The sequence below is a fragment of the Dermacentor andersoni genome, chromosome 1 (genome assembly GCF_023375885.2).
Source record: "Dermacentor andersoni chromosome 1, qqDerAnde1_hic_scaffold, whole genome shotgun sequence".
Taxonomy (NCBI): Eukaryota; Metazoa; Arthropoda; class Arachnida; order Ixodida; family Ixodidae; genus Dermacentor; species Dermacentor andersoni.
The window spans coordinates 65,947,050-65,973,184 of NC_092814.1; the positions used below are offsets into that span (position 1 = coordinate 65,947,050).

Sequence of the window (26,135 nt, forward strand, 5' to 3'; positions counted from 1 at the left end):
CTTCGTGGGAAGTGGCGTAAATATTTTGCGCACATTTGTCATTTGAAAGAGACCTCTAGTACTGTAGCTATCTAGTCATCATTGTACAGCAGGAACTTAACCTCATCGACCTGAGGCGCTAGGACAGCGAAGCTTTGGTTCACCAGGTTTGGCCACCCCTCGTTTAACACGCTCTCATAAGTAAAAAGAAAAAAAAATCCAATTTGGGACTAAAACGTAGTTTCATATTTGGAAAAGTTGTGCGCGTTAGTACGTAACCCGTGAGCTAAACTATACGTACCACAGGGTCGCTAAAAAAACTGAATTTCTTCGTAATTAACATGCATAAACTAAAATTGACGAGTGCACTGGAAAGTTGTCAATGCCAAGTTTGTCTTTAACGCTGCGAGCCCGGTACTTCCCAGTCACGAACGGCATGCGCGTTATCAGTGTGACGCAGCATTCTCGACAGGAAAGTAGCAAGCGCCGAGTTTTCAAGAAAGTAAACGCAAGCAAGGCAGATGACGATTATTGTTGTGGGACAAATATACACCCCAAAGGGTGCAACCTGTTTTTAGAGCGTGGTCACCGCGCAGTCACAGAACAACTATACACTCTAAAAGAAGTTTACACCATTTGGGGTGTACATTTGCCACACAACGATAATCATCATCTGCCTTGCTTGCGTTTCCTTTCTTGAAAACGCCGCGCCCGCTACTTTCCTGTCGGCAATGCTACACTCTAAGAAAAGTTTACACCCTTTGAGTCGTATCTTGCAACACAACAATAAACGTCATCTGTTTTGTCCGCATTTCCTTTCTTTAGCGCTGCGAGCTCGGTACTTCCCAGTAACGAATGACATGCGCGTTATCAGCATGACATAGCACTGCCGATAGGAAAGTAGCGGCCACGGCGTTTTCAAGAAAGGAAACGCAAGCAAGGCAGATGACGATTATTGTTGTGTGGCAGATATACACTCCAAAGGGGTGATGGGGTGCACTCCAATGCAGCTACATACTCTGGAACGCCTCAACAACGAGGCAAGGAGAGTAATGGCAGGATTGCCAAAGTACACGCCACTCCCTGCACTCAAGAGCTGCAGCGCTTTGGGTGACATCGTTGATCTTATTTCAACGCACGAGCATACTCATGTGACACGCCTCAAGTCCACAAATGCAGGAAGGGCCACATTGGTTAAAATTGGGCATGACATCTCTAACCTTCCAGCGCTTCCACGGATATCTCCCCCTTAGGAGCACGTACCAATTGCGGATCCCAAGCCACTGCCGAAGAACATGGGACAAGATCGATTGGCGAGAAGACAGGCCCATGCCAAACGCCATAAGAAATATACGCACCAATTACGTGAGGGAAACGACCACTCTGGCAGGTGCCATATAATCTATGTGGATGCTTCTATCAGAGGACCAGAGGAGGAGCCAATGTCCACTACGGCGTGGACAAATATGGAAGCAACCCAACGGGACAGTAAACTCCACCTCACAATACATGTCCTTCACAGCTCTACGGCAGAACTGTATGCCATCCTAGCTTTTGCCAAGCATGCTGAACACACCGCTAACAAATTTCCGAGAGATGCTAAGCACCACCACGAAGTGTTTACGGACTCTCAAAATGCCTTTAGAGCTTGTAAGGACATTCGTACAACCACTGCTGTGGTCCAACAACTCCGCCTCCACGTGCGTCGTCTGCGTGACCAAGGTCATGATATTCAGTTACACTGGATCCTGGGGCACACGGGTATACCAGGAAATGAACGGGCCCATCGACTAGCGCGCGCCACGCTACTATCCGCCCAGTCGAAACCGCCTGAACAATTACTGAACAATGCACCTGAAGAGACAGAGATACACAGTCAGTGGTACGATTCTATGGAAGTACCAACGCAACCGGAGCAGCTATCTCTTCACTACTTCCAATCCCATGGACATGCATTCCTCCCCTTCCCTCCCAGGCTGCTACTCGTCGGCAGCAGGTTCTGCTCCGGCAGGTACAGACTGACACCTTCCTTACTCCCTTCCTCGTGCAGCGTTTTTGCAGGAAGGAAGACCCTCGTGGCCTGGAATATTTGCGTGCGGGTACCTGCAGCCCTTGCAATACCAAGGCGGACCTTGAACACTTAATCTGGGACTACCCGCTGTATTCTGGCCCCAGGAAAAGGGCCCTTGCTTTGCTCCCAACGGAATGGTGACCAACCTCCCTACAGACCTGGGCGCTACAGAGGCACTGCAGTGCTGCGACCGCCAACGAGCTCTGGTGGTCACTGTATGAATTCCTGGATGATCCTGAGGATCCAGCCACTGGGACCAGGCTTCTTCATCTCGAGTGTACTGTTACGTTTCGCCTCCGACGCGCGGTATAGCCGGCGCGGATGCAACGGACGCCGGGGCTTCGTTCAAAGCGGCGGACATTTTGGCCCGTTCAGCGCTGCCGCAACGCCTCCCCGCCAAGCGCGTCCAGGCATGTTTCAATGCCACGTGTCTTCGTGTGCGCGTGTGTGTGCATGTTGGTGCCCACGCTTGTCAAAGCGCGGCAGCCGGGGAGAGGAGCTCCCCCAACTGTGAAGCGAGGAGGTCTGTCCGGCGCCGGCCCGGCGGATGCGTCACCTACTCGTCTCAACGTGCCCGAGCGGCGCCGTCACGTGCGCCTCTATCGAGGCGTTCCTTCTTGCCCTCAACTCCGAGAGTATAAAAGCAGCTGCCCCCGGACGCCAAGAGAGAGGCTCCGATTTCTTCCGTCGAGTAACGTGCTCTCCCGTCTCTCCACTTCGGTCGACCTGACCGGCCGCTCTTTTGCGATGCTAGAATAAACAAGTTGTTCTGTTAGCAGTCGACTCATGCTTTGCCGGGACCTTCGGATGCTTCCGTCAGTGCCCCAGGCCGCCAGGCCAACGCTACCCTTGGGGCTTGCGACCCATTTGCAACAACTGGTGCCAGCGGTGAGGTTGCAACAACTGGTGCCAGCGGTGAGATTGCAACAACTGTCTGCCAGCGGTGAGATCGCGACAACGGAGGCCAGCAGCGAAGATATGCAGTTGACTGTATGCTGAGCAGCACAACGACCATCCGGGAGCAGTGCAACGAGCCCTGTGTGATGACTGGTTGCCTGCAGCGGAACGACTGCGCTGAATTCTTGGCTGCGAGGTTTGGTGAGTGCGGGACTTTCTTCTTCTGAGTTTTGCCAGGCTTTTGTTAGTGTCAGAAACAGAGCTGGTAATTGTGGTTGTCGTTGCTGCCGGGTTAGTTTGCGGCAAGACAATAGAAGGCAGTAGAGAAAGCAGCATTCAGAGCAGCCATGGATTTGAAGTCGTTGCGCAAACCGAAATTGCTGGAGCTTGCAAGAGAGTTGGGTCTGGATGTCTCAGACAAACTCAGAAAACCAGAACTGCTAAGGGCTATTCTTGAGTTAGAAGCTGAGGATGACGAGCTGTCGGGATGCCTTGAGACCATTGAGGAGAGGGCAAAAAGACAGGAGCGCGAACTTAAAGAGCAAAAAGAGAAACAGGAGCGCGAACTTAAGGAGCAAAAAGAGAAACAGGAGCACGAACTTAAAGAGCAAAAAGAGAAACAGGAGCGCGAACTTAAAGAAGAGAAAGAAAAAGAAGAGCGCGACCGTCAACACGCTTTGGAAATGAAGCGTCTCGAGGTAGAGATGGAACGCGCTCGTAATGGAAGTGAGGCACACGGTGCAGGAGAACGAGTATCGTTCGAAATGACTGACCTGATGCGGCCGTTTAAGCTTGGAGAGGACATTGGTTTGTTCCTGGTTAACTTTGAGCGAACGTGCGAGAAGCAGGGGTTCTCTCGGGAAACGTGGCCACAGCGCTTGCTCACTTTGTTACCCGGCGAGGCGGCCGACGTAGTCGCTCGCTTGAAGAGAGAGGAGGCAGAGGATTTCGACAAAGTGAAATCGAGTCTGCTAAAAAAGTACAGGCTGTCAGCGGAGGCGTTCCGTCGGAAGTTTCGGGAAAATGAGAAAGGCAGAAGTGAGTCATATACAGAGTTTGCCTACAGGCTTATGTCAGACATGCAGGAGTGGCTCAAAGAAGAGAAAGCGTTTGGTGACCACGAGAAAGTTCTGCAGTGTTTCGGGCTGGAACAGTTCTATAGTCTGCTACCTGAGAACGTGCGGTACTGGGTCTTGGATAGGCCAGACGTTAGTACGGTGGCTAAAGCCGCTGAGCTAGCCGAGGAGTTTGTGACGCGTCAGGCTCGCGGAGCTAAAGACGGTCAAAAGGGTGAATTTGGCTCCAAGTTTGAGAGGCCGAAGTTCACACCCATGAGAGCAAGAAGGGACACACGTAGTGCGGATGCGAGTGAAAGCAGTCCGACCGAACGTAAGGATACGGCGGCAGCCGAAGCCGAGCGCAGAAAGCGGTTCGAGATGAGGCAAGCGCGCGTGTGTTATACGTGCCAGAAGCCGGGTCACTTTTCGGCGCAGTGTCCGACGTCCGACCGAACGTCAGGAGACGGCGGCAGCCGAAGCCGAACGCAGAAAGCGGTTCGAGACGAGGCAAGTGCGCGTGTGTTATACGTGCCAGAAGCCGGGTCACTTTTCGGCGCAGTGTCCGGAAACAAAAACAAAAGTCGTGTTTTTGTCATTATGCAGCACTGACGAGAACATGAAGCTTCTCGAGCCTTACATGCGAGACCTCCTCGTGAACGGGAAAGAGTGCCGAGTGCTTCGCGATTCCGCAGCTACAATGGATGTAGTTCACCCCTCTTACGTAGAACCCGATATGTTCACGGGCGAGTGCGCATGGATCAAGCAAGCCGTGGAAGCTCATAGTGTGTGTCTGCCCGTAGGAAAAGTGCGTATTGAAGGACCTTTCGGAGCACTTGAGACGGAGGCCGCAGTATCGTCTATGCTGCCCCCCCAGTACCCGTACCTATTTTCGAACAGCTCCGATCACCTCCTGCGCGAGAAGGGGCTTTTGTTTGGTGAGGCTAGCGTTCAGGCCTTAACCAGATCGAGAGTTCGGGAGCTAGCTGCAAAGGCGGTAGTTGCGGGGCCGACGTCGAACAATGAGAAAGGGTCGGAGGCGCAGCAAGCTGATATTCAGAGCTCGTCCGAACTGAATAAAATTGAGCCTGTAGCGTTGAAGGCACCAGATACTGGAGAGGAAATGCCCGACACGGGAAAGTTAGAAGAGCTATCTACAGATTTGCTCATCGCGCCTACGTCAGACGCCGGGGCTTCGTTCAAAGCGGCGGACATTTTGGCCCGTTCAGCGCTGCCGCAACGCCCCCCCCGCCAAGCGCGTCCAGGCATGTTTCAATGCCACGTGTCTGTGTGTGTGCATGTTGGTGCCCACGCTTGTCAAAGCGCGGCAGCCGGGGAGAGGAGCTCCCCCAACTGTGAAGCGAGGAGGTCTGTCCGGCGCCGGCCCGGCGGATGCGTCACCTACTCGTCTCAACGTGCCCGAGCGGCGCCGTCACGTGCGCCTCTATCGAGGCGTTCCTTCTTGCCCTCAACTCCGAGAGTATAAAAGCAGCTGCCCCCGGACGCCAAGAGAGAGGCTCCGATTTCTTCCGTCGAGTAACGTGCTCTCCCGTCTCTCCACTTCGGTCGACCTGACCGGCCGCTCTTTTGCGATGCTAGAATAAACAAGTTGTTCTGTTAGCAGTCGACTCATGCTTCGCCGGGACCTTCGGATGCTTCCAGTTGTGCCCCAGGCCGCCAGGCCAACGCTACCCTTGGGGCTTGCGACCCATTTGCAACAACTGGTGCCAGCGGTGAGATTGCAACAACTGGTGCCAGCGGTGAGATTGCAACAGTACCAGCGAAAGCATCAGACCCCATGATGTAGATAATTAAGCCCCCCTTATCACTGTTTTCCTTACCTTCTCACTCCCGCCATTTCCCAAGCCAATTCACCGCACCACAAACAGTACGTGATGCGAACGCAACACGTACTGCGAATACGGTACTTCCAAGTCACGAACTGCTTGCGCATTATCAGCCTGACACAGCATTCTTGACAGGAAAGTAGCGAGCGCAGCGTTCTCAAGAAACGAAACGCAAGCAAGACAAATGACAATTATTGTTGTGTGGCAAGATACGACCCAATGGGTGTCAACTTTTTTAAGAATGTAGAGTGCACAACACAAAAATTTGCACTCTTTGGGGCTCATCTTTAGGAGTGTGCAAATATTCGAAACTTTCAAATAACGAATCGAATAGTGTCCTATTTGATTCGGTCTTCGAATCGAATAGCCACTATTCGTAAATGAGAATATTATTCGAATACCTTTAGAATATTTCAAAACATCAACTGCACCCAATTAAACATCAAATGGGAGCAAAAGTACAGTACATTTTTTCCCCCACGTGCATAGTATAGACATAAAACGAGATCTTGCATAGTGGAGCAGGCTAGGTTGCTTAGGTAGTTATACTGTACAGGCTATATATACAGCGATCATTCACATTCCCTGAAGAGTTGTGTGCGTGCAAACAAACTACTTATTTGCTACCAATGCTCCATTTGTGCTTTTTAATAAACAACACTTCATAACATACTATCTAATGACAGAAACTCATTAACCTTAAGCATAATAGGATGTGAACATCCTTTTATAACAATTGTGATAATGATTGCTCATTATTCAAAAACTATTCTATTTGATTCGCTTCTGGTGCTATTTGATTCATATTTGATTTGGTCTCAAAAATCACTATTCGCACACCCCTACTTATCTTGTACCCAAGCAATAATCGCCATCCATTTTACATGCCTTTCCTTTAACGCTGTGCTCCCAGTGCTTCTAGCGCTTATGTATGGCATGTGCATTATTAGCGTGACATGGCAGTCTTGACAGGAAAGTGGCGAATACAGTTTTTACGAAAGGAATCACAAGCAAACCAGATGACGGTTATTGTTTGGGGGACAAGATATGTCCCAAAGGGTGTAAACATTATTTAGAGAGTGCTTAAAGCTGTTCATCCATGCACTAAAAAAGTATACACCCCTTTTAGCGTATCTTTTCCCCAACCAATAATCATGTCTTGCTTCACAGAAAGAACAGCGCTTCAAGACAGGACACAAAAGAGTAACCCCCCACACACACACTGCACTGACTAACACCTGCATGTTTATCTTGCTGAGCCTTTCATGCAGAGCAATAAAGGAATACATTTTTCTAATAATAATAATAATAATAATAAATCTTATATTGAGCAATAAATTTTTCTGCGCCGCGCAGGTTAATTGGCCTAGCTAAGGTCAACTTCGACATGCGCACTCAACGAGCGTGTATGACCAAGCACAAAAACCATTTTGTTGACTGTGTGCAAGAGTAAGAGTATTGATTCGGCACCATTCAAACGTGGAAAACGAAATATCGGCCAGTCAGGCCGTTGTATCAATGATAGGCTTAGTGAGCATAATAACAATGTAAAAAATCTTGCAATCAGTGGAAACCTTGCATTTTCGGCAGTGTGGATGTAAGCCACTGTTGTCGCAGAGTGAAGCATTGCATAGACACCCTGATAAATACACCAGGGAAACCTTAGATGCTTTTGAGATTAACCGCTTAAACGTTGATTGTGTAAGCATCCTCTCTCTTCAGCAGTCCAAGAAAGAAATCGATTTTCTGAAAACTGCATTGTAACAAGAACGCGCTGGGCACGAGGTCTTTTCCCTCTTTTTCTTTCTTTCCCTTTTGACCAAGGTGTGCTTTCTTTTCATGGTCTTGTTGATATTGCCTTTATTGCTCTGTATAAAAGCCTCAGCAAGATAATAAACACACAGTTATTAGCCAGCGCAGTGTGCATGTGGTTCCTCCTTTGTGTCCCGTCTTGAAGCGTGTTCTTCCTGTGATAATGAACCAACTATCCCGTCAGTTAATCCTTGCACGTCTTGCTTGCATTTACGTTCTTGAAAACTCTGCTCTCCGCTCGCAACTTTCCTGTCAAGAATGCTATATCATGCTAATAATGCGCAATATGTTCATGACCTGAATGTACCGGCACGCAGCGTTAAGGAAAGAAAAGGCATGCAAGATAGACGATTATTGTTTTGGGGCAAGATAAGCCCCAAAGGGCGGAATATTTTTTTAATAGTGCAACGGCAACTGCCGATTACACTGTCTAGTTGATCAGCCCACATTTTATCATGCCATCTCTGGGATCAGCCTTTTACTACTACACTGTCTCCAGGAGGGATGCCCTATGATGCTTGCAGTCTACAAGTAACTGTAAGTAACACCTCCAGCACTGGCCAACTTTACTCAGCAGGAAGCCGACTGAGCAAATGTGCCAATCCCCGGGAAAGAAGGCGTAGAAAGTGTTGCTTTATAAAGGAATCATGTGTTTGAAGGTGTACATTTGTTGCACTGAAGGTATTTAGGTACACTTTGCTGTTTCAGTGTACAATTCTGTAGAGAACAGAGCTGGCAACGGGCACATCTGTGGTAGTAGTACAGATGGGGCTACATATACGGTGATTCATTATACGAATGCTGCCCCATGTGTGAGCTATTCCTCTCGCACACGATCGTCAAGTCCGGGTAGGTTCACCCAGAAAGCTTCGCTTCGAAAATGCAATGCACCCAGTAGGAAACAACCATAGTTCAAGTAGGAATGGAATGTTCTCCGTTCTGATGGCCTTCTGCATGCGAGTGCACACGGCCGTGGCTGTGCTCGTCCTGAATGGACACATTTGAGGTGACATTATTGCACTACACAATGGCGAAACAATTTTATTTGTAGGTTCCCTGTTACAATATAACAGGCTTGGCAAATGAGGTCAAGGTGGCTTCAGTGTCTCGTGAATGCCGTTTGGATATTTCTTGCAGCTCCATGTCTTTCACTATTGGCATTTTCTCTTGATGTGCCCTGCGCTGAAGAGCTTTGCCGCCAGTGTAACCTGCAAAAGCAACAAGATGCTTGAAGTGCTGAAAGCTGATACTTCCATTAGGAGAACATTATTAATGTCAATAAAATTTACGTTTTGTAGTCACATGTCTTCAAGCAGAGAATGACATGCACATTGCAATTGGGACAATGCTTCCAAAGAGAAATGCAGGTTAAATACAGTTAAACCTCGATATAACGAAGTGCTAAAATTGGCAATTTGATTCGTTACATCGACATTTCATTGTACTGACCAGTCGCCGGTCGATTTTTCTTGCACGGAAAGGGGCCGCAGAATGTTCCGAATTATCGGGCAATTGAAAAAAGCACGTTTGAATGGGAAAAATATTCATTTTGATAAATTTGGGAGTCCGCGACGAATGATACCGTTTCATGACACGTACGTCGACGATATGTTCACAGCGGCAGTACGAATTGAGCGAAGCCAGCCACGCTTTCGCGTGCACTCCGGCCCTGCGGCTGATAGCGTCGCTCCCACTGGGACGACGCTATCAGGAAGAGCGCCGGCAGCGGGCAGGGAATGCTTCGTCTGCCTCTCGCTCCAGCGGGTCACGGAAACTCATGATTACACGACCTAAACGCGCGGCAAGACAGCTTACATGGAGCCACGCCGTCTCGGCACGCCCACTCTTTGCGCATGCGGCAGATTACCTCTAAAGCAGGTTGCACGGCTGCGTATGCGCTCAGCCACACTTACAGCCATGCGCAGCCACGGCCAAGACGCGCGCTTGATCGCGTTACCGTGAGCGAGCTCCCCCCCCCCCCCCCCCCCCCGCCCCGTCTTTTCCTTTGCTTGCACGGGAAGGCGTCACTCGTGAAGCCACCATTGTCTTGTCTCGCCTACGGATACTTTCACTCGCACCTAAAGCATACAGTGCGCGGTGCGTGAGAGGATCTTATCGCACTTCGACTTTACACGGAACATGATGCGGCTCCACTTCGGCGGTCGCGCGGCGCGCGATTTGGGAGGTGCCGTTTGCAAACGGCCGCTTATTATTCAATCATCTGATCATCTGCGTCCGCGGAAGTTTCCATTCATTGTCTCGGCATTCCTTTGCGGCGGCTGTGAAATATTATATTGAAATTGCATAAAACACACTTCGTCATATTGACGTTCTAAATACATGGTGTTCTACGGACAAGAGGTTATGAGAAGTTAAATACTTCGTTATATCAAGAATGCCGTTATATTTAAGTTCGTTATATTGAGGTTTAACTGTACTACAGACTACAGGGTCACATTACAGGGCTGCTGATAACAATCTTGGTTGCACCACCGTGCAGCAATGACCATGCAATGAACATTACTTCAGATGCTTCCAAGGTTTTCCAGCTTGACCAACAAAGAGCAAACTGGCTCACGCTAGTAAAAGTGGAGGTACATGGCAAGAACAGATAGGGGCAGAGACTAGGTTATACAGCTGCTATAGATCATTACAGGGCTGCTGATAACAATCTTGGTTGCACCACTGTGCACCACTGTGCAGCAATGACCATGCAGTGAACATTACTCCAGATACTTCCAAGGTTTTCCAGCTTGACCAACAAAGAGCAAACTGGCTCACGCTAGTAAAAGTGGAGGTACATGGCAAGAACAGATAGGGGCAGAGACTAGGTTATACAGCTGCTATAGATCATTACAGGGCTGCTGATAACAATCTTGGTTGCACCACTGTGCACCACTGTGCAGCAATGACCATGCAGTGAACATTACTCCAGATGCTTCCAAGGTTTTCCAGCTTGACCAACAAAGAGCAAGCTGGCTCACGCTAGTAAAAGTGAAGGTACATGGCAAGAACAGATAGGCGCAGAGACTATGTTATACCATTGCTATAGATAATGTGAAGAATACGCCGAAGACGCCGAAGGCATAGTGTGGTGGCAGCATCCTTACAGCTGATAAGTGACACCACAGGCCTAAAAAGCAATGAATCATGCAATCATGTGCTGCCTATCAATGGTTTTATACACTACCTTTTTCCATGCTTGCTTCTGTGAGTCGGTAACTGTATGCTCTCTGTCATAAAGAGATGGTGATAGTGGCTTGATAAAGACACTTGCCCCCACAGTGAGCCGGAAACAAACGGCGTGACAGCTGCATTTAGCATAGGGTGTCTCAATACGCTACCTTTGGAGAGTGCATCCAGACACTCTAGTCTGGCATTTCAGCTTGTTTTCTGGGCGAAAGTGGCTAGAATTCACTACTACGCAGAAATGAGCAGCATCAGCTTCTTGCCAGTCTGCAAGCAGTTATGAACTCTTTGGATGATAGGCTGCAATCGTTTGTCTGAGTATTGGGTTAGAAAGTTACAGTATAGTCTAATTACTACTTTGAGCCATATTAGAATGTATGCCACTGTGGTAATTGTGAATGCACGAGAATAGCATGCATTTTGTTTAAAGCTTGTCTTGAACAAATGCCTTTTGTGGAATACGTATGCACTTTATTAACAATGATTTACCTTCAGATGCACCACACAAACACCAGCAAACTTGGAACAGCAAAGACTGACAAACAACACATTGTTTTTAGATCACTATGACTTTTTAAGATACCTTGCTGTTGTGGAATTAACTGCTTCAGGAACATGTCTAAATAAACTGTGTAAGACACACAGTGCACTAGATGATGAAGTTTATGTTTGAGACTGCAGCTATCCCTGGTGCATGGATCTGTTGTCACGTGGTATTTTTAAAACTTTGTGAATTTTTTTTTTATGGATTGCTAAGGTGGCTTTAAATGCTGTTATCGGCCATCTCTCGACATGCTCCACAACTTTTGCATTGACGCCTTATCGATTTGGTCAGTTAGATAAAATTTAGTCAAATAAAATTAAATAGTTATGGCAAAATAATGTATAACCAATTAAACTTAATTGAATAATTATTTGTGCAAGATGAAGAAAATGCTCATGACTAGCATGAACAATGTCCATCAGCATACAGTGATCACTGCTTGTGTAAAGCTGTTATTTAATTGGTGGCAACATTGAGTTAGGAGAGCTAGTTTAAGTCCACTGCAGGGCAAATGCATCACACACAGATATCCAGCTTACTAGACATGCTAAACGCACATCATGGCATGTGTGGTTTTGACTACCTATCAGCTGCTATCACTGATACATGACTACGCCATTTAGTACTAATCTAGTAGCAGTAAGCTTAAACTCAAATTGCCACGAATCTTCTGGGTTCCGTGCCTGAAAAGTCGGTATAATGGGCAAAGCAAGTAGCACTTGTGTTGCCTCAGCTGTGCTACAGATGGCAACATTCTGTGGTGCTAAAGGGAAAGCTACAATGGCAGAACTTCTGCGCCAGTATCAGGTAATCAGCCCATGAAGTGCTCACGATGAACAGCAGTAGGCTTGTGACATAACAGGCAAAGATAAGTAGAGAGAACATATCTCCTTTGTGTCCACATAAGCAGTATGGACAGGTTCACAGGAGGAACACTTTCTTCTGCACGATCGCCAGAGAGAGTTGCCACGCCACAACTAAATTCCGCTACAGCCCCTGTACAGCAGCTACTAAGACCAGGAAAGTCAATGCCCTCACTGCTCATCACAGTTCTTTAATGCAGAGCTTTAGCACACCAACAAAGCAGTGGAAACGGGCCACACTGGATAAACTTGCAGCTTTTTCTCTGTAATAAAGCAGGCCAATTACAAGGTGAAAGCGACAGTAAGATGGTTACCTAGCAATCCAGCACCAAGTGCACATCCCAGGGCCATTTTGGTGCCTAACACCAGGCCTACGGGACCCCCCAAGGTCAGGCCCACTAAGGCTCCCGTTACTGGCAGCAGAGCCCTGCGCAGCTTAGCTGCATGTGACAGATGCGTTACGCCACGTGCCACTTGCTCATCAGCATGCGTCACATTGTCCTCTATGGTCTCGACTTTCTCTCGCTGGGCCTGCACAATACAAACACAACTCACTGATGAATGGATAGCTGCTCACGTGGCCCCAAACCAAGAAAGGCACGGCAGCTGAAGCAATGATCACACTTACTTTTTTATACATTTTAAAAGAAACACATAAGCCAAGAGGGACAGGGCCAAACTGCATGACGAAGTGAAAGTTTTTAGAATGGAAAGTGTCCACTTCAAATATTAAGCTGTTGTCTTCTCCATGAGATCCGCCACAACAAGTGCCAAACTGGTAATAGGAAGTCAGAAGGCATGCTGTCTCAATGGGCATACCTCTTCCAAAAAATTGAAAATGTAGTGTGCTTATCAGTTTAGGTGCCATAATATGGTGCCACCAATGAAACTAAAAAATTGGCTCCTAGAATTTGCACTAAACATGCTGTGGATGTCGTAAAGGCAAAAAAAATTCAAGGATCAGGATGGGATAAGAAATTATGACTGTTATAGGATTCTACAATATAGCAATAGTTGTCCAGAATACAATGATAGTCAATAAGAATACACAGTGAAGGCAAAATTCGAAGAAAAGGCAAGAAGATCCGACACAAAGCACCTCACTATATATGGAAAGTAAAAAAAAGAGAGAAAGGAGAGAGCTGTGGTAGATTTGTTCCAACCTTGCACAACCACAATCCAAATTCCGGCAAAGCAGAGTTTCATGCAAAGAGGCTGTGACATCCAGCGTGATAATTTCTTGACAGAGGTGTTTCCAGTTTCAGTGGAATCTTCTTGCAGCCCTTGTTAACACCCCTGACCACCTTCACACACAGGCCAAACCAGAACTGTTGTGTCAGCACGAGAGGTGTTGAACTTATGACAACTTACTATGAATGCTCTCAAATAACAGCCCTCAACTTATAAAGGCACATTCAATGGTTGATTCAAAACATAGAAGGCCTCCTGCATATGTGTGCAAAGCTCCAAGCAGAAATGTTGATCTGTTTGCTTGCATCAACAACTATAAAATTGAATTTACTACCTCAGAAAACGTTCTTAAGGGATACTGACAAAAAAATCTTGTTTAGATTTTTTTTTCTTAATTAGATAGTTGCAGACCTTGTGATGATGGTATGGCACCTTAATTGCTCTAATACATTTCAAATAATTAATTATGTCTTTTAATGTGACCAGTTCAATATATGCACTAAGCGCAGCATCGCTTTGTGGTGTAGGGCGCATTCTGTACATTACTGAAATCGGAAATGGTGATCATATGGTATCACAAACTGCTAACGTGTGCATCAGGCAGCCTGGTGCAGTGGTTACAAGGCACACAATGACTGTATTGCCAAAACCTGGGAGCATGCCACATCAGCCATTCTTTTCTCTTTCACTCAGTGCTTCTCCTATTTCGATGCGGGATTAGCCTGGACCTTTGCTGTTGCTTCTCTTGGAATGCAGAACACCTTTCTCATCTTTTTTAACCTAATGTGCTCAGTTTTCGGCGAGACGACCGCTGCACCAGACTGACTAACTACGCACATCCGTGGAATCATGTGACAACCACTTTTGATTTTCTCGATGAATGGAGGAATCCTGCTCAACATGCCCAAAGTCATGCTACATTTGCTATGCATTTAAACCGGACTCATAATAAAAGATGGCACAATGAATAATTTGCTGCACGTTATTAAGAAAGAAAGAAAAGTGCAACAAAAACTTTGCGCTAGTACTCCATTAAACACTCCGATAGAAATTTGAAAATTTGCCATGATGCCTCCACCACACCTACGAGGTTGAGAGTTCCGCAGCATGTTGCTGCCAACACACACTTAATTCTTATGAAGTTTAATTTTGATACACTCAGTAGTTAGCAAATGTTCTAGTCCTCTGGCAAGCACAAAGAACCCCGATAGGCACAAATATGACATTTTCCAATGGCGCCCCAAAATGCCTACAACTGCAAATCCTCCATGCCACAAGTCACAAATTGTTCCTGGTAAGTTTCATCTTGGTATGCCTGCTAATTCTGAAATGACACACTGTTGAATACCCCATAGTGTTCCAAAGTGCTATTAATAAATATTTGGTAATTTACAACAATGAACCTAATTATCCTATACATTTAGAAGAGCTATGAATTCGGATGGTTGGTGCGTATTCATTTTTAATGCACGCACTCTTCTGTGTCACCTCGTGTCTGCTTCATATCCAGTGTTTGTTTTGTCCCCGTTGCATCTTACAGTACTTAGCGTAAGAAAAATGAATGCGTGTCCTATACATACAAGCCCACACAAGACCTTTGATATGTCCAATGTCCTCTTTAAACTTCATTGTGCTAGCTTGTGGGGTTTCGGGCTCTCGCGGTGGTTGTGTGGGGCCATTGTGTTGTGTTGCCGGGGGCTCTGTGTCCCTCTCCTCCTTGCCTGGATGGGGTGGCAGCGGGTAATAAAACACTGTCGCTCTGCTGTCATCCCGCCCATGAGAAGGTCAACAAGCTTACCCCATTGGCCGACATTTTGGCGGGATTCAGGCCCTGCTTGTGTGCACTCCAGGTATGCGCGCGCAAGACGGGGCCCGGGGAGACCACATCAGGGCGTCTGAAGGTGCGTACATGCTTCTCTCTGCTGGCGGCGGCCCCCCTTGTCTGCTTCCGGCCGATGATTACTTCGGCTCGTTGGGGTCCCGGCCACGGCGGGTGCGCACACTCTTCTGTCGTCTCGATGTCCTGAGGCAGCGTCTTCCGATCGCGCCCCCGTCTGTTTGTCTGTCGTTTTTTTCTATTTCCATTTTCTCTACTGTGGGGCGCGCGACGGCAGGCGGTGACCTAAGGATAGGCAGCCTCTTACTGCTGGGTTCTTTGTTCTCTCTGTTGCGGAGCGCTGTTAGCGGCCACCAGCGACCATTTGGCCATGTTTTGTGTCTTAATTAGCTTCAGATTCGGACGTGATATTAAGACGTATGTTTGTATCGAGTCCCAGCGTAATAAATGTTCTTTGCGGCTTCTAGAGAGCTTTGCCTAGGGTCTCCCTTGCTGTGCGCGCGGTCTCGCCTTCCCCTAAGCTGGGGCCGGCGGGGCGCGTACGCGTGCAGAGGCGTGTCGGCACACGGAGCCGGCTGGAGCAGGCCGGAGCAGGCGCGGACACGGCGCCCTGTGTATGGATAGCGGCTCGGAGCGTGCGCGCGATATCAGAGCGTGCGCGCCGCGAGCGTAGCCAGGAGACCACAAGCTCCAATCATTCTTTCAATTAACTTTCAACAAATTTTGGAGCAGTAGTTCGAACATATGTTTTGTGTCAGATATTATGTAGTGGATATTAGAGAGTTATAGCTCAGCTGGTTTACAGGCCAGCGGGTGAACACAGATGCTGCTGCGCACGTGCGGTACGCTGGGGTGGCCAACGTTCTTATAGACCAGGCCGCTCACTCGCTGGTATTCTCTCCCCAGCGGAGCGGACTCAGCGGACCAGAGTTTCTGTGAAACAAACATGGCGACCACCCACACGAACAGTGGCATGTCGTTGGTGTCGTCTTCAAAGGCAGTGCTGGATCGCCTGCAGGTGAAAAAGCCTCGGAGGTGCTTCACCACTGAAGGGGACCTTTGTATCCTGTGAAAGGTTTCAGAAACGAGGTCGTTTGGCGATAATTTTAAGTGGACGACCGTGATCGAGAAACTGAAGCGATCGTACTGATCTTTTCACAGTAAATCCAACCTTGTTCAACAGGTGGTAAAGCACTCCGCTTGACTGAGCTAAAGCTGTTCCTCTCGTGCGGTGCTTTGCTGCCATTTCTGCTCGCCTGCTCGGTTCACTGGCCCGTAAGCCCGCTCAGCTAAAACTCTCTAGTATCCACTACATAATATCAGACACAAAACATATGTTGCAAGCTTCCGCTCTGAAATTTATTGAAAGTTAATTGAGAGAATGATTGAAGCTAAGCACAATGAAGTTTAGAGAGGACATTGAACATATCAAGGGTCTTGTGTGGGCTTGTATGTATAGGATAATTGGGTTCATTGTTGGAAATTACTAAATATTACTCATAATTATTACCATAGCTTCACTGTATATAGTACAAATAATAAGAAGAGCATGCAGGTACTACACACTGTGAAAACAGACATTATGCAAAGCATTTCGCAGGTAGCTGGTTATCCTGCATCATTAGAGGTTGTGCAAAGCATTACGAAACAGACCAACAAGTTCATGCAAGGTGAGCAGTTGCACGTGTGTGATGACAGCGGCAAGACAATCATGATAGTATGATGTTAATGGTGATGTCACGCCCACTGATTTATTGTACTCGGGCTAAGAAATGTTACAACTTGTTCCATTATGACTTGGGCTGTTCCCAAAGGCAGTAGAATATGGTAAAAACTGGCACACTCTCACTTTTATAATCAACTTGTTGCTATGGGATATGATGCATGTGAAGAACAGTGACTGAAAAATACCTGCCTACCACACATTTTTTGGTACGAGGCAAAAAAATGCTTCATATTAAACTGCACTTGCAGTTAGGAAAAGGGTGACATAGGTAAGTTGCAGTTTGTGGTCAGCATAAAATGTACACGATGCAGCCCTGAGAGGCCTGCGTCATGAACAAATTGATTTTGGAGGAAATTGCAAACACAATTGCAAACACAATTGCAAACACAGTTGCACTGGCACTGGCACTGGCACCCTCCCTTTTTGTAGAAAACGTGAGTAGCCAGTGTCCTTGTAGTTCTTGATGAATTGAATTGAAGTTTGAAGTTTATTTATTTCTTCTTGAAAGAAATGCTGCAATATGTGAGAATCTTTGCAAAAGAAGTGGCCTGTCTAGCGTAAATTCCCACCGGGTCGGGAATGCATGCTCATGCCACCAGTGGTAATGTTGTGGAAGCAGCGGAGTGATAGGCCATGAAAACAACAGATAGTGCAGTACTTTGAAGCTAAAGAAGTGGTGCAGCCAAATAAGGAGAAAAACAAGGCAGCAGAAGAGCAAGCAAGGCATACATAGAAAGAAGGTTTAGTGCATGTGAATGCATGAATGATATGCATGTGCAAAAGGAAGAGGTATACTGAGTGTAGAGGGCGATTCAGTTAATTCTTATGCCTGATTCTGAGCACAGGACAGCTGGACTTTTTATACAGTGCCATATTTTTATGCATTTGTTAGTGGCAGTGGTTCCTCCTCTCCTCGTTAAAATTGCACTGAAGCAATGGGCCATGTAATTCAGTATTTCAGAGCAAAAATAATGTATACTTACATAAACGAGGTTGCTGAAGCTGCTCACCAAGTCATGAAGATCATGTAGGTCCTGCAATGACAACCAAAAGAATATGGTGGTATAATTACCACCATCTTTAGGTGAGGCTTATACAGTGCTGACTAATGGTCATGTCCTCTGCTACAGAGATCTCCCAGATAAGAAGAAATACGGGGTACGATTCCTAATCCATAAGGACATAGCAGGCAACATTGACGAATTCTACAGCATTAATGAGAGGGTAGCAGTATTCGTAATCAAACCTAATAAGAGGTATAGATTAAAGATAGTACAAGCTTATGCTCCAACATCCAGTCATGATGATGATGAAGTAGATCAGTTTTATGAAGATGCTGAATTAGCGATGATAAAAATGCAAACTTAGTATATTGTAGTAATGGGCGACTTCAATGCAAAAGTGGGGAAAAAGCAGGCTGGTGAACAAGCAATTGACAACTATGGCGTCGATTCTAGGAACACTAGGGGAGAGATGCTGGTTGAATTCACAGAAAGGAATAAGCTGTGAATAATGAACACCTTCTGCAGGAGGCGTAGCAACAGGAAGTGGAACTGAAAAAGCCCTAATAGTGAAACAAATGAAACTGATTTCATACTTTCTGCCGATTCCAGCATAGTGCAGGATGTAGAAGTGTTAGGTAGGGTAAGGTGCAGTGATCACAGGTTAGTGATGGCTAGGATTCACCTCAATTTGAAGAAAGAAAAAGTAAAATTGGTCAAGAAGAAGCAGACCAACCTAGATGCAGTAAGGGTAAAAGCAGACAAATTCAGACAGGTACTTGCAAGCAAATATGAAACCTTAGAACAGAGAGATGAAGATGACATAGAGGTAATGAATGAAACCGTAACTAGGCTGGCTTCAGAGGCAGCAACTGAAGTGGGACGTAGGGTACCAAGGCAACCAGTAGGCAAGCTCTCTCAAGTAACAAAGGACGTAATAAAGAAACGACAAAGAATGAAAGTGTCCATCTCAAGAGATAAGACAGAATTTGCAGAACTGTCAAAACTGATCAACAAGGCTAAAATTAGTGATATTCGAAATTATAATGTCAGAAAGACTGAGGAAGCCATAAAGAATGGACGCAGCATGCAATCAGTAAGAAGAAAACTCGGCATAGGACAAACCAAGATGTATGCACTGAAAGAGAAGCAGGGTAAAATCACTGGCAATCTCGAAGGTATAGTAAAATCAGCGGAAGAATTCTATACTGACCTGTACAGTACCCAGAAGAGCCAAAGTACCTCCACTAGATGTAGTAATGAACAGGTTGCAGAGACTCCTCCTATAACTAGCGATGAGGTCAGACGGGCCTTGCAAAACATGAAACGGGGAAAAACAGCAGGAGAAGATGGAATAACAGTTGATTCATCCAAAGATGGAGGAGACATATTGCTTGAAAAACTGGTGGCTCTCTATAAGTGTCTATCGACTTCAGGGGTCCCAGAAAACTGGAAGAATGCAAACATCATACTAATCCAGAAAAAGGAAGACGTTAAAAAATTGAAAAATTATAGGCCCATCAGCTTACTCCTGGTATTATATAAAATATTGATCAAGATAATTTGCAATATAATAAGGGCAACACTGGACTTTACTTTAGTCAAACAAGGAAACAGGCTGGCTTCAGGAAGGGATACTCTACAATAGAGCACATCCATGTCATCAATCAGGTAATCGAGAAATCCGCAGAGTACAATCAGCCTCCGTATATGGGTTTCATAGATTACGAAAAGGCATTTGACTCAGCAGAGATACCAGCAGTCATAGAGGCATTACATAATCAAGGAGTACAGGCCACTTACGCAAATATCTTCGAAAATATCTACAGAGATTCCACAGCTACCTTAATCCTACACAAGAAAAGTAGGAAGATACCTATAAAGAAAGGGGTCAGACAAAGAGATACAATCTCTCCAATGCTATTCAGTGCGTGCTTGGAAGAAGTATTCAAGCTATTAAACTGGGAAGGCTTAGAAGTAAGGATCGATGGAGAATATCTCAGTAACCTTCGGTTTGCAGATGACATTGTCCTGTTCAGCAACACTGGAGACGAGTTAGAACAAATGATTGAGGACCTTAACAGAGAGAGTGTAAGAGTGGGGTTGAAGTTTAATATGCACGAGACAAAGATAATCATGAATAGCCGGGCAAGGGAACACAAATTCAGGAACGCCAGTCAGCCTCTAGAGTCTGTGAAGGAGTATGCTTACCTAAGTCAATTAATCACAGGGAACCCTGATCATGAGAAGGAAATTCACAGAAGAATAAAAATGGGTTGCAGCACATATGGCAGACATTGTCAAACCTAAGTGGAAGCTTACCATTATCATTGAAAAGGAAGGTGTATACAATCAGTGCATTTTACCGGTGCTGACATATGGGGCAGAAACTTGGAGACTGACAAAGAAGGTTGAGAACAAGTTAAGGACCGCGCAAAGAGCAATGGAACGAAGAATGCTAGGCATAACATTAAGAGACAGAAAGAGAGCAGTGTGGATCAGAGAGCAAACGGGTATAGCCAATATTCTAACTGACATTAAGAGGAAAAAAATCGAGCTGGGCAGGTCATGCAATGTGCAGGTTAGATAACCAGTGGACCATTAGGGTTACAGAATGGGTGCCAAGAGAAGGGAAGCGAAGTTGAGGACGGCAGAGGACTAGGTGGGGCTATGAGATTAGGAAATTCGCAGGCACTAGTTGGAATCGGTTGGCGCAGGACAGGGGTAATCGGAGATTGCAGGGAGAGGCCTTTGTCCTGCAGTGGACATAGAATAATTTTATGATGATGATGGTGAATTACTCCCCCCCAAATAATGAACTTCATCAAATGTGACCATTAGGTAGAACAGAAGATTTAAAAAACACATCCTGGTAAGACCATAGCTCCACATCTCTTATGCTCATTTTACCAGCTGCTTTCTTACTACTTCTTAAAATTTTTATTTCAAACAATTTCTACAACTTGCCTGTCATAGTGTAGTTCTGCTTCATCAGCTGGATTACTTCTAGTTGACATTACTTGCATGACAAACCACAGTGTGGGATTGCAAAAGTTGCACATTTCCTCACTGTAATCATCATGTTGCTGCACTTAAGAACATTAACAAAATTGCTTGGCATGTGCCAATAATGTTGCGCATGCCTCAATATCTTTGTATAGTTCAACATTATGGGAAGCTCACAAAGAATGCAAAAAAGGGCCACATCCTGTCCCCTAGGTAGAAGTACCTCAGAAATTGCTGAAAAACTGATTAATTTCTTGTAGCTAAAAAAAAAAAAAAAAGCAGGAAGACTTGAAAGCTGTTTTAGGATACACACTGAAAAAGAAATGCCTAGATTTCAAAAATTAAAAATTGAAAATGCTGGTCTTTACCTAAAAAGAAGAATGCTGGCTTGCTTTCCCGCACATTTTCATTATGCCTTGAAGCTTTCAAAACTCAAGAGCTCTATGGTGAAACTTTTTTTTAACACTGCCATGTTCAAATCTCTCACTCAACCAAAGTATTTTTTAAATGTGGTGTGACATTACCCTCTTTAGCGAATTCCATGACTTAGAAGCAGCTGTGTTGTCAGGAATATGTTCAATGTAAATTTTCTGCTGTCCGATTGAAACATTGTCGGCTGAGGGCACGTCAACTTCGGGAAGAGTGGCAGGTATGACTTCAAGCGAGGACGTTTCAGGCCTTGCAAAGAAGTCAACCACCGGCCCAGCAGGCAGGCATACTTCTGGAATGATAGAAAGTAAAGCCAGTGAAAAGCATTTTAAAGAATACGTCAAAATAAAAACCACCCTACAACCATGAATTTACCTGTAAATGAGCGCACCTGCTCAAGTGTCGCCTCTGAAGCTGGTCGCACCAAGCGCTCAAACTGCAGCAGGTCATTTGGGTCTACCTGGTTACTTAGTGTTTCCAGCTCATACAGCACAGCCTTAAGCTGCTGAACAGTAAGACATGCTTTGACTTGTTCATCATGTAGTTTCTCCCACTGTTTCAGTTTCTGGCACTGAAAGGGAAATAAATATAAACATTTACTAAGTTAGTCTACAGTGGTCCAAAGATGTTTTCAGAACCCACAACATACAAAAATCTGAATTTCCCTGCAGCTTGAGCTTAGCACCCAGAATTTGGCAGGCAATGCACAGCTGGCACAGTTATTTATATAATGCACACTTCTATTTCTGGTTGCTTGCTTAGGCTGCAAAGAAATTAAGCATTTTGGCGACTTGTGCAATTCAAAAGCTTTTGTGGGAAAGGATACCTATATACAAAATTATTGCATCGGTACAAAAATTTGTGCTGTGCTGTCCTTTGAGTGCTGGGTGTTTCGATCATTTCTGCCCACTGTGTGCCGGAGGTTTTTCTAAAATGCATCATATTCAATTTCTAAGGAACACATTAGCAGGCTTTAGACCCAAATGGTATTTACTGTTCAGTATCTTGCTGAACGTGTTACAATATTTCTTGATCTGAGTAATTTAAAAATATTAAGAATTATGCTCTGAGTAATTAAACTAAAATTAAGAATTGCGCTAACTAATGATTTCACGACTCTGTCACTAACAATATCACATGAACACACCTTGTGTCAGTATCTGAGTCCACCAAACCAGACTCCATGAGACGCTGTTGGATATTGCTACATCATTCAAAAACCACATGGGCATATTACACTGGTATACCATGTCAAAACCCATGCAATTTTAGTTTAACCAACTTGTGTAAAAGGTACGACAAATACAAAGTGGTTTCATGTTTGGAAATAATCTTGGGAAGGCCAGAGAATGAGCAGAGATTGTGACACTGGTTTACTCGAGCACAGCTAAGGATGTGCACAGGCGTTCAGAAAAGTTGACTCAGGCATGGCAACTAAAGGGTTAAAATATTATTTTTTTTTAGACTAGTAGTGGTAGCGTCCGCTGCAATGGGGAGGGAGGGGGGGCTCCTCTGATACACTGAAGAATGGTTGAACGATGGACAATCAGTGCTGCACTGTATTGTGAGTAATTCAGCAAACAGAGAAAGCCATTGAACAGAAGTGCCCAAACTGGCACGGTGGTCTCATTCTTCAACATGATGCACATATTCGCAGTGCATAAATGGGCATATTAACCATAGAGGTGTTGAACTGAGAGTTCTTTTCCCCCCATCCAGCCTATTAAACAAATGTTTCTTCTCTGGACAACAACCTGTCTAGGTCTCTGTCAAACCCACTCTGAGGAACAGCCTTCAAGAATGGAGGAGCTCCAGAGTTACATTGACAACTTTTTTAGCAAAATCTGACATTTTTTTCAGAGACGGTATTGAAGGCTTGACCAGACATTGGGAATACATCATGAACAGGGCTGATAGGTAAATGAATGACCCTAAAGTTATATTATCTGAGAATAAAATTTTTCTGTCATAGAGAAAAATGAACATATGCACTATCCCAACGCATAAACGAAATACAACATGCCAAACAACTATTTTGCCTAATCTGGTACAGTATGTTCAAGATGTGCTTTGTGACACGTAAGAGGGGGCACTAATTATGGACAGAGTTCTTTATTGTGCATGAAGCTCTTGTACACGAGAGTTTTTCAATTGTGCCAATATAATATGGCTGAAATGGCTAAGTATTGAACCTACAAACATTTTTTTTATTTAGTACAGTTATTGCTATAAAGCTTGAGGCTAAAATAGAGCTTTGTTTACTCTAAAACTGCCATCCACTACATGCAGGTTCCTATACTTATATTTCAAAGCAAGCAGCAAGGTATTGGCTTTTCTTGTTACATTTTATTCATTAGCTAATATCCTGAAATAATTTCTCTAACTGCTTGTACCACAGTGCACGAGTTGATGGGCTAGTTCATTGGACATTAAGGCAGCAGCGCAGGCATGACGAGGACACAAGAATGTGAAAAACAGACGCCACAAGTGCTGAACTAACAACTGAGTTTTATTGATGAACCGACATTTATTGGTACAAATAATCAGTTTCCTGAGCAAAGGAAAAGAACATCCTCAGAAAAAAAAAAAAAAGCAGAAGAAATAAGTGATGGCATCTCTGGCCAATCATCGTTTATCACAGTGTGCGGTCAGATTTGCTTTGTAGAACTGCACAGGAAATGAAGTTCTGTATCCAATAGCATAGGTGAAGGGTTGCTGACACCAGGTGGCACTTAGACAATATTTAATTAATGGAGTGTGAAGGTAAGTAGATAGAATGTGTTCATTTGTTACAGCACATTTTTTCCATATACTAATCTTTAGCAACAACTTCTGTGGAAAAGTTTATTTTACTTCTAAATTACAGCAAGATGCAGGTAACTAGCCATAATCTGAGCTTTTAAATAGGTTAAATATCCTGAGCATTAGAATTAGACTCTTCCTGCAAGAAATTTGAGTCCAGTTTTATAATAACAACAACTACAACAATAATAATAATTGTTTAGTCAGGACACTGCAAATACACTTGCGCAAATTGCAGAGTCTGCTCAAAACATGTAATGCACTGGCTGCTTGGTTGGGGTTTAACGTCCCAAAGTAAGCTACGAGATGCACCGTAATGGAGGGCTCCGGATTTTTTATTTGACATTGTGTTACAAAACTGAAGTACGCGAATTTTTCCACATCTGGCTGGGTTCCACATCTGGTTACGTTTGGCGGGTGCAAAGAAATTGTGCAATTTCTATGCCAAATTACTCGATTGCTGTACTACTTATCACTCTTCCAGTTCACAGCTCGGTTGAGACGTAAATAAGTAGCTACATGTAACAGCAGAATGACCGTATATTGCCAGTGGAAACTGTGATAAGTTTTCGCAAAGGTATTAATTTTCGACCGGAATGCTCCCTTAAAAAAAAAAAAAAAAATGAAAATGTGCAAGTCATGACAGCCACATTGCAAATGCGCAATTTGTAACCATGTCATATTAACTAGAAATCCAGAATATTACACTATGCATACTTTACTGCATTTATAAGGTTACAAGATGGTTTAGTCGGAAGCTGCTTCCTACATATTGGAAGTACTAAAGACAGTACTTTTACTGCACTTAAACGTGAAAGGAGGACACCAAAAACATCATTACTCCACCTTGCGTGTTTCTGCAATCATTTCATAGCTTTCATAAGTTACGTTAACCTGCAAACTGGTTCAATCACAGCTCAAAATAAGAGCATTATATTTTAGTGCACATTAACTAACCTTTTCGATGACACTTCGCTGCTTCGAAAGAATGTCGAGGTGGTACGGAATCGCTACTTTAGTGATTCGGTGAACTGCAAGCTTTACTCTCCGTAGTGGGAACTTGACGCAAGGTCCCGTCGTACTTCCGTCACATGAGCCATCCCGTGAATTTGAATCTACCATTGCAATGCCCGAGTAAAGTATGTTGCTGTCTAGAACAACGAGTCTGACAGTAGTCACACTGTGAATATAAATTCAACGAATGTCCAGAGTAATTATTTCCTCATCTGCAGAAGCATGAGAAAACTGAGTCGAATCATGTTGACCGGGCCAAAGAAGGTGCGAACGCGATTACGCGAAAATACACAGCGCAAGGACAGGAAAGCTCCTGACAGCAGGGACAGGAAAGCAGCCGGACGTGCTTATTGGAGAACATTCCACCGCACTTCCTGTAAGCTTCGTGAGATGGCGCCACCATGCTACTAATAATAAAACCCTCAATTTAAGAGGAAGCTTTAGCTCGGGCCCAACTCCGACGCGGCCTATTCAAATACATGTAAAACGCAAAAACGTTTTGCTGAGATAACCCCTGGGCAAATTTTAATAAAACTTATTGCATTTGAGAGAGAAAGGTAAATTCTAGTGTCTGTCGGAAGCGGAATTTCGATTTAGGTCCTGAATTTTGTTAAAAAAGATTTTCGAAAATTCGAAAGTTTGAAAAGAATAGAAGCACGAAGTTTACAAATTCATAGCTCTGCATCAAGAATAGATATCGCGGTTCTGTAAATGGCATCCATTAGATCATTGAAAGCGGACAAATTAAATATGCCATCTTTTATCTTACGTGAATTGGTTACGTTGTGTACAAGGAATCTGCAAAAGCTGTATTTGCATATTACAAATTTTTTTGAGATTCATTTGTAACATATAAATTTGGTACGCTTTAG

At 45.0% G+C, this 26,135-nt stretch overlaps 1 protein-coding gene across 2 annotated transcripts; it reads right to left on the reverse strand.

Annotated features, from left to right (window-relative positions):
• Positions 1–8,686: 8,686 nt before the first annotated feature.
• On the reverse strand, positions 8,687–25,615 carry Syx17 (syntaxin 17). Of its 2 annotated transcripts, XM_050193296.3 has the most exons (7): positions 25,207–25,615; positions 21,823–22,018; positions 21,543–21,739; positions 17,995–18,045; positions 12,572–12,788; positions 10,852–10,894; positions 8,687–8,869 (listed from the first exon to the last, which is right to left on the reverse strand). In XM_050193296.3, the coding sequence occupies exons 1-7, from the start codon at positions 25,369–25,371 to the stop codon at positions 8,761–8,763; spliced, it is 978 nt and encodes a 325-aa protein (XP_050049253.1). In that variant the 5' UTR covers positions 25,372–25,615; the 3' UTR covers positions 8,687–8,760. The 2 variants fall into 2 exon arrangements, with proteins under 2 accessions (XP_050049253.1, XP_050049254.1); XM_050193297.3 differs by lacking the exon at positions 10,852–10,894 and having other exon boundaries at positions 25,207–25,610.
• Positions 25,616–26,135: the final 520 nt, after the last annotated feature.